The following is a 9,658-nucleotide window of genomic DNA, read 5'->3' as shown; positions in this document are numbered from 1 at the left end:
AGGATGAACGAACACCACCGCAAAGCGTGCTGTCTTGCAAATACAGCCACCACAACTGAACGATGCTTATAACAGCTCATACTGATATTGACTTCGGCAAATCTGTACTCCGAATGATCGTGCACGAAACCAGCAACCGCCGTATTTGATCGACAGCCATAAGCACGATACTGCATTTGGACGGTTGCCGAAAGCATGACAGCTTATGTGAAAGACTGGCGAAGGCAAGATGCCGCAGTTAGCTAACTTGATTTGTTGCAGAAGTCAAACCGCCGCCTTTGGTTTGTTGCTGAAGGCGCGGTTGACGTGTTGCCGAAGTGATGATACTGTAGTTCAAAAACATTCAAAGACACTTGCTTGTTTGAAATGAAGCATTGATATGTACATACATACATACTTACGTACGTATGCACATTCCTCACAACTAGCCAGCAGTGAGCAATGCAATTGAATGGTAGACGCGCTATAAATACATACATACATGCATACGAGACGATAAATTACCCTTTACCACATTCGTCGTCATTTCAGCAACAAGTCAGATGATTTTCAGCAACAAGTCAGATGATTTTCAGCAACAAGTCAAATGGCTTTCAGCAACAAGTCAGATGATTTTCAGCAACAAGTCAAACGACTTCTGCAACAAATGATGACTCTCATGTTTTCGGAGACGTTAAACTGCCACGTTTGCTGGTTTCGTGCACGATCATTCAGAGTACAGATTTGCCGAAGTCAATATCAGTATGAGCAGTTATAAGCATCGTTCACTTGTGGTGGCTGTATTTGCAAGACAGCACGCAATGCGCTCGTGTTCAGTCATCCTCTAATTTCGTTTAGGTATCGATACTACTAAGCCAATGCCGCTGCTCAGTCATACAAAGCAGCGGTATTGAATGAGTATGAACAGTTGACGATCAACCAATGCCATTCCCTGGTGCGAACATTAACATACGCACATATATATATACTTACATACCTACTAACCCAGTAGTGTATATACCTTGTACGGCACACATAAAGGAAAAATATTAATAAGCGCGATAAAATTAAAATAATCGAATTAACGATTTAAATTGCAATAATTTAAAGAAACCTTGTTTATTAGAAAAAATATATATATAGACACCCAATCGGAAACAAAAATAAAATTAATATAAAAAAAAACGAATAATATAGAGAGAGTATTGCGGTACATTGTGTTAATATAAATAAAAGCAAGTCAAAATCCAATTGACGATACGGGAACTTGCTTATAATATTCGCGGTTAATTAAATACAGAGAAAAAAATAAAATAAAATCTATATATTCTCGCATACTTAATGCCTTCTGATAAAACTCCAGCAAAGGAGCAATTAGCCAAAACCCCAATCACTTTAAAAGTACCAACAATGGTTGATGAGCATAAACCTCAAGGCACACCTGCAGAAGCTACACGCTTGAAGCAGGGTGCAAAACAGAGAAAAACAAAAGATTTCTCAGGCGCAAGATTCATTTCTGATAGTGACAGTTTGGTAAGATACTGCACTAAATTCTTCTCAGCCCCAATAGAAGACAATTCTGAATCGGTTCTGGAAATAAAAAACCACAACCTTGAAAACTTCTGGGCGCGCCTTCAAGCGGCATATGACACAATTATAGAAACGGATGATTCCGATTTACCCGAGAATTTCATAGCTTCGGCTGCCGCCAAATACGAAAACTGCCTTGACCAATATGAAGAGACAAAAGCTATGATCTCCGATCAGCTTATGTTATTAAACCCAGTTAGCGCACCTACTCCACCCCCGAGAGTCGAAGTAAGCCAAATTCAAGAGCAAAGCTCCGGCATATATCTCAAAATGCCAGCATGTGACACGGAAACTTTCCATGGGGGTTAGGAACAATGGCCGTCCTTCCGGGACATGTTTACAGCCGTATACATAAATCAACCAAAATTGTCACAAGCACAAAAACTGTACCACCTCAGGTACAAGACTAAAGGTCAAGCCGGCAGTATAGTGAAGCAATTCGCATTAAATGACGATAATTTCAATCTGGCTTGGGAAGCATTAAAAGAAAGATATGAAAACGAATGAGTACTGGTTGATAAAGAAGTAACGATTTTAATGAATCTACCGAAAATTCAAAAAGAAACGAGTGAAGAGTTTATTAAATTACAGTCCACTGTCTCAAACTGTCTATCAGTCTTATCCACTCAAAATATTCCCACAGATAACTGGGACCCTATTCTGGTAAATATTTGCGCCGCAACTTTACCAGAAAAATCGTTACTTTTATGGGAGCAATCGCTCTCATCCCGTAAAAAATGCCCGACGTGGCAACAAATGAAAGATTTTCTAACTACCCAGTACGAAATCGCAGAGAGGGTAGATACGAAAATTACAAAAGCCAAAAATACACAAAATGATCTACATAGAAGCTTCATGAAACCCCAAGCCAGCAATCAGAATTCACATAATAGAAGCTTCAATAGATCGCAAACATTTATGAACGAAAATAGACATACGCCATGCGAATTTTGTAAAGGAGGTCACCCATTAAGATCTTGCGAGAAGTTTAAAAAACTTACGACGACCGAAAGATATAATGTCGTCAGAAACAATAGGCTTTGCACAAATTGCTTCTCACACTCTCACACGCAAAAAGACTGTGAGAGTAAATTTAATTGTGTATATTACCAAAAGTGGCACCACTCGATGCTCCATATTAATAATTTTACCCCCCAAAATAGCTGTAACTCTCAAAGAGCCACAGGGCTAGTTGCAACAGCTAGACCCGAAAACCCCGAAAATCTCGAAATCCAAGCCGAGAAACCATGCTGTTCAAAAACAGCAAAAATACAAGCGCTTCATTCTGAAAATCAAAGCAAAATTTTACTGCCAACCGCGATTGTCTTGATGGAACATCGAGGAGAATTATTTAAGCTTAGAGCTCTAATCGATCAAGGCTCACAAAGATCGTTTATCTCATCAAAAGCACAAAACCGATTAAAACTCCCTACCACAAACTCAAACTTTGAAATTTCGGGAATGGGTGGAAGAGTAATACAAAACTCTAATAAAATCTGCTCATTAACCCTGATTTCCTCCAATGCGGATGTAAGAATAAAAGCACAAGCTATAGTTCTGTCGTAACTAACAAATATGCTTCCAAGCTATAAAATAAACGACAAAGATCGTCAAAAATTTGCCCACCTCAAATTAGCCACACCCCGCGCAAGTTGATATCCTATTAGGCAGCGACCTAATACCCCAAATAATGCTGGAAGGCATTGAAAAAATTTCAAATACCCTGTTAGCCCAAAATACCATCTTTGGATGGATACTAAGCGGCCAAGTAAGTGAAAAAATATCGGTATTCACAACTCAAGTTGAAGATATTTCAAACGAATACCTCAATTCTCAATTAAAAAGATTTTTGGAGTTAGAAGAACTCCCCCCCCATACAAGTCACTACCCCAGAAGATAAAGCTTGCGAAGATTACTACAAAGCCACAACAACGCGAGCACAAACTGGTCGATATGTAGTACGACTTCCATTTAAGCCAGAATTCCCAGACACACTCGCCCTAGGTCGCTCCCGAACCTCTGCGCTTCAGCAGTTTTTAAGTATGGAAAAAACCTACTTAAAAAAGGCGAGCTTAAATCAGCATACGATGGTGTCCTGGAAGAATATCTCGATTTAGATCATATGGAAAAAGTAAATCCATATGAGAACATAACCAAAGGTAAATACACCTCATTTTACCTACCCCATCATGCGGTTGTAAAACCAGACAAAAAAACAACCAAGGTAAGAGTAGTCTTCAACGCCTCGAAATGTACAAGTTCGGGCAATTCCTTAAATGACATTTTGTACACAGGACCCACATTACAACCCGATTTAATGCTTCTGATTTTAAAGTGGCATATGTTCAAATACGTATATAACCAAGACGTCGAAAAAATGTATCGACAAATACTCGTACATAAAGACGATCAAGACTTTCAGCGCATTATATTTCGAAATTCTCCAAATAGTCCAATATGTGACTATAAACTCAAAACGGTGACATTTGGCGTAAATTGCGCCCCCTTTCTTGCCATTCGAACACTTCACGAATTGGCAAACGATATAAAAGAAAAATTTCCCCTAGCAACCCCTGTGTTAAAAACACAAACATATGTGGATGATATCCTGTCTGGAAGCCACAGCTTACCAAAAGCGTATGAAGCACTATCACAAGTGATACAAGCCCTCAACTCAGCAGGGTTCCCCCTAAAAAAGATAACCGCCAATCACCCCGAAATCCTAAAAGATATAAATAAAGAAAATTTATTAGATTCAAACTTCCTAATATTCGAAAAGGAAAGTACAACAAAAACCCTAGGCATACAATGGAATGCGATCTCAGATAAATTCTCATATACTCTTGAGTCGATATCTGCTCAATCCGCAATAACTAAAAGACCAATTCTGTCGGTTGTAGCGAAACTTTTTGACCCCGCAGGACGGCTTTCGCCAATTATGATAGAAGCGAAAATCCTGATACAAGAATTATGGCTAGACGGAACCGAATGGGACGAGCAAGTGAAACCACTTTGCTTGGTAAAATGGTCCCAATTTGCTAACAACTTGCACGCCATTGCAGAGATACAAATCCCTAGATGGGTAAATTACTCCCCCGAAAACCAAGTAGAACTGCATGGCTTTTGCGACGCCTCTGAAAAGGCATATTGCGCAACTATATATGTGCGCACCCAAATTAACAGCACAATTTCAAGCCATTTGTTAGTAGCAAAGGCCAAAGTGGCACCTCTCAAAACACTAAGTCTACCACGACTTGAACTGTGTGGCGCGCTTCTACTCGCAAAATTAGCCTCAACTGTGCAAACGCATTTAAACATGACCAATCAGAAATTATATCTATGGTCAGACTCAGAGATCGTCTTAGCTTGGTTAGAAAAACCACCCCACTCATGGAAAACATACGTTTTCAATCGCACAGCCGAAATACTTGATTTAGTTGGGCCAGCAACTTGGCGACATGTAGCCAGTGCTGATAACCCCGCCGATCTTGGCACATGAGGTTGCAAACCCCTACACCTCGCCACCACCTCACTCTGGTGGAACGGCCCCAGCTGGCTAATAGAATCACAACAATTCTGGCCACAATCCTCCATACGCAACATAATTGCCCCAGAAAGTCGAAAAGTTGAAACCTTTCACACAATATTGGATGGCACTGACATCCTAGAACGATTTTCCTCGTCCCCCCGTGCCCTAAGGGTAGTCGCCTATATGTTCAAATTCGTAGAGCGCCTCAAAAATAAGGTGAAGAAAACACCGAATTCTCCAGATAACATGTTAAAGCATCAAGACCTACAAAAAGCAAAGGTTTCCCTTGTTGTATACACTCATATGCGCTATTTTAGCCGCGAAATGTTAATGCTAAGAGAATCAAAACCAATTGGCAAAAAGAGTCAAATCTTAGTACACAATCCATTTTTAGACACGAAAGGTCTGCTTCTGGCTAATGGCCGGCTAGGGAACTCCAGCCTCACCTATAACGAACGCCCCATAATAAAACCAGAGAAAACCCCCTTTGCAACACTATACCTGAGATTTCTCCACTTATTAATGCTACATGCCGAATATCGCCTCATGCAACAAATAGTCCGACAAGAATTTTATATTCCACGACTAAAGCCACAAATCAAAAAATGGATATTTATGTGTAAAGTCTGCACAATACATAAGCAGAAGATGCGCACGCAGATCATGGCAGCTCTTCCACCTGAACGCTGCACTTTCGCTCTGCCGTTCACTACCACTGGTGTTGACTTTGCTGGGCCTTTCCAGATAAAGGTTTCCATGTTAAGGACTTCAACCTATACGAAGGGTTATGTGGCGGTCTTTGTATGCTTTACGACAAAGGCAGTACACCTCGAGCTATGTTCTGATCTGACAACTGCGGCTTTTTTTAGCGGCATTTGCTCGCTTCGTCGGACGGCGAGGATTTCCATCCAAAATAATGAGCGACAATGGAAAAACCTTTGCCGGAGCCAAAAGAGCCACTGAAAAACAATTTATAAAATTTATAGAGGAAGTCTCGCCTGAAATCGTCAAAAAATACGCACCCCAAGGCATTGATTGGCAATTTATCCCACCAAGTGCCCCACATATGGGTGGTCTATGGGAATCAGCTGTAAAAAGCTTCAAAACACATTTTAAAAAAGTCGCTGGCACCCACAAATTTAACTTTGAAGAATTTACTACATTATTAACCCGAATAGAAGCCGTTCTTAACTCACGGCCCCTCCCTGCGCTCTCGCAAGATCCCTCCGATTTCACTGCCCTCACCCCTGATCATTTTCTTAGAGGAGCTCCACTTCTGGCAATACCAGAACCAGACGAGCAATCCTTATCTTTAATGAATCGATGGGAACGAATGAAAATTCTCCATCACGAATTTAGCCGTCGATGGAAGGGAGAATATCTAAAAGACCTCCATAAAAGATACCGATGGAAAAACGCTCAAGAAGCGCCAAAGATTGGAGACTGTGTCCTAATTCATGACGAATGTCTTCCCCCTACAGAATGTCGACTCGGCCGTATAGACAAGATATATCATGGCTCCGACGGCCATATCCGCGTAGTTGATCTCCGTACACAAAGCGGCATACTCACTCGACCGCTCGTCAAGCTATGTTTCCTTCCAACCGCCTCTCCTACCGATTACGCGAATACCGATACCTAAAATCATCAAACCGCAATAAACGTAACAAAAACCGAGAATATCAAAAGTGCCTTAATCCGGACCCTCGAACTCATACCAAGGGGCTTACGCCTAGCAATCATATTCATAACTGCTTACACCTCNTCGACCGCTCGTCAAGCTATGTTTCCTTCCAACCGCCTCTCCTACCGATTACGCGAATACCGATACCTAAAATCATCAAACCGCAATAAACGTAACAAAAACCGAGAATATCAAAAGTGCCTTAATCCGGACCCTCGAACTCATACCAAGGGGCTTACGCCTAGCAATCATATTCATAACTGCTTACACCTCTGCTATACTAAAGTCCGTTCTCCCCTAATGTAGGTAAACATGGACGTGGAAATGCATGAAGCCGCACCAACTCCAACTCTCCGTTCGGCAATCACCGTGCCCCGCTCGGCAGCACTGCCAGTAGCAGCTCCGTGTTCTGCTGCGCCACGTACCGCAACAGCCCCGGCCGCAGCGCCACGCAACGTCACGCCTTGTCCCGCCGCCGCTCCGATGGCACCACCCCGTGCTGAGCTTCCACAAAAGAGCCCATCAGAAATGCAAAGCGTACGATGCCCGCTATGTAGGCGCCCACACAATCTGCGCCTATGCTCCATATTTAGGAGTATGCAGCCGCCGCAGCGCCAGCAAGTCGCGCAAGCGCATGGGTGCTGCCTCAATTGCTTGGCGCTATCCCACGAAACGAGGGAATGCGACTCCCCCATCAGGTGGCAACTATGCGACAGACCGCATCACACCGCATGTTCGGACGTCCGATGATCGAGACGCCAGTGCCACGCAACCATGGGCGGCGAAGACCGCACGACAGCAGTACAGCAAAATCGCGGCGACCACCAGTACAGCAGGGTCACCGCACTTGGAACCATCCTGGGGCTCGATATCGCGCTGCAGCGGTCACACATAGCCGGCACCAGCCTACGCAACGCCCCCGTCGTGCAACCGCAATCAGCAACGTAGTGGATACCCTGCAGCAACTACTAGGTTGAAGACTCGCCTAGGGGGGCCGGAATGGCTAAATGAGTTCGGCCGTTCCCCCGTTTTCGACCGTGAATGGCTCCGTGGAAAGCAGCAACCCTGCCTAATCGCCTACTCACCACGGCCCGTTCCACCCACGTACACATAATACACGTACACGCACACATATACACATGAATTGTACTTACACATACATACACACATGAATTACGACATAACATGAAACAAAACACCAAAAGGTTCTACGTGTTCATTTTAAAAAAAGGTTCGAAGCTAGTGGTGAGTGTGCCCCCCAAAGTCTTTGCCCTTGGTGTACGATTGTTCAGCAATGTTGCCACTTTTTCTCACTAAACCATGTTCAAATCGTGAAATTTTGGAAGATCACTGGGTTGCTTTTAACATTTAGATTCTTAATTAGGGCTGCCAGATATCTCTGTTGCCAAACCGGGACACTTTAGGGAGGGCCTCTCGCTTCCTTCCCTTTCATTTCGACGTGCGAAAGGATGTAGCGAAATTTTATTTTGACAGACAAAAACAAAAACATAAAAACATGAGATCATGAGATCATTACAACGTACGCCAACAAAACAAAACAACTTATTACAACTAAAGCACAGAGAATTTTTTACAATGCATGAACCTTTTTTATTCTTAATACAAATACAGTTTATACTAACCATATGAAAAAACATAAAAATAGAATTGTTAAACTTTGTGCTAAACTTGGGAAAATTCAACAAATTTGCATACAAATTTGCAACATTCTAATTAGACTTTTTTTAAAAATTTTTAAAATGAAGTTTTGCAGCCCATTAAATTTTAGTTGATTTTTGGTATTCTTTTTAATGAGAGTTTCTTCCATACAAACTATTTTCCATAATTTTTTTTATGTGGAAGACACTGTCAGCAAAAACTATAAATGCTAAACATCAACGAAATTTGCTGGCAACTTCGAAATTGCACTTTATTAATTGGCTCAAAAGCTACATTTTCAAAATTTTTCTAAAAGATCTGATTAGAAATGGTGATCTGATGAAAGAGCCTCTGAGCCAATAATTTTTAACGGCACTGTACTTATAAGTACCCTAGGTTTCATGAAAGAAAAAAATTTAAGTACAAGATAACATTAAAACATCAGTAATATTTTTCGTTGCTGTGAACTTGTTTCAAAACTTCTGTATTTTCCTTAATAAAATTGTATAACTCTGTGCACGTCATTTTGAACGTATTTAGGTTCATATACTGATCATCAACTATTGCTTGTGCAAAGTTCATCTCGAAATGTAACTATTTCACAAATTAAACCGGTGCACTGAGAGAAAGAAGTTTATAATTAAAAAAGCGTGATAAATTAAAAAAATACGCACATGAAAGAGCACCAACGCAACTCGTAATACATTTAAGTATACAAATTTTAGTATTTAGTATAGAAATATTCAATTCAAATAGGCCCAAATTAAAATGAAGCGACTTGCAATTATCGATTGCTTTTTCATAATTAAGTTAAAAAAAACATTTAAATTCCATGCTGGTTGTAATGGGAATTGAACCCTGACCCTCTGGAAATTAGCAAATTTTGGCATTCATCCTGGCGCACTCAGCTACGGCCAGACATGTAAATGTGCATTTAAATGTTGAGTTTGAATCAACACCACGCGTGCGTGTTATGAAAGTATTATTTTTAAATACGAACATTTTTAAACGATAATCAAATAGGATGACAGGTAATAAGGTCAATGGAAATAAGGTCAATTGACTTTATTTTCCACCCTGGTGCGAAATAAAGTCAATTGACATTATTACCTTTTCAAAAGCGAAATAAAGTCAACAAAAATTTGGAAATAAAGTCATTGACGCTAATTCCTCATTCAAATGGAAATAGCATCAACAATGCTTAAAGTATGTCGATT

At 41.0% G+C, this 9,658-nt stretch overlaps 2 protein-coding genes across 2 annotated transcripts; both read left to right on the top strand.

The window, feature by feature from the left end:
* Positions 1–3,946: 3,946 nt before the first annotated feature.
* Positions 3,947–5,068, top strand: LOC108366116 (uncharacterized). The gene has a single exon (XM_017620414.1). The coding sequence runs from the start codon at positions 3,947–3,949 to the stop codon at positions 5,066–5,068; it is 1,122 nt and encodes a 373-aa protein (XP_017475903.1).
* Positions 5,069–7,094: 2,026 nt separating this feature from the next.
* Positions 7,095–7,759, top strand: LOC108366115 (translation initiation factor IF-2-like). Its single transcript, XM_017620413.1, has 2 exons — positions 7,095–7,319; positions 7,376–7,759. The coding sequence occupies exons 1-2, from the start codon at positions 7,095–7,097 to the stop codon at positions 7,757–7,759; spliced, it is 609 nt and encodes a 202-aa protein (XP_017475902.1).
* Positions 7,760–9,658: the final 1,899 nt, after the last annotated feature.

Source organism: Rhagoletis zephyria, unplaced genomic scaffold (genome assembly GCF_001687245.7).
Source record: "Rhagoletis zephyria isolate East Lansing unplaced genomic scaffold, Rhagoletis_zephyria_1.1 Rzeph_scaffold_02151, whole genome shotgun sequence".
Classification (NCBI taxonomy): Eukaryota; Metazoa; Arthropoda; class Insecta; order Diptera; family Tephritidae; genus Rhagoletis; species Rhagoletis zephyria.
This window is presented reverse-complemented; position numbering and strand designations above follow the sequence as displayed.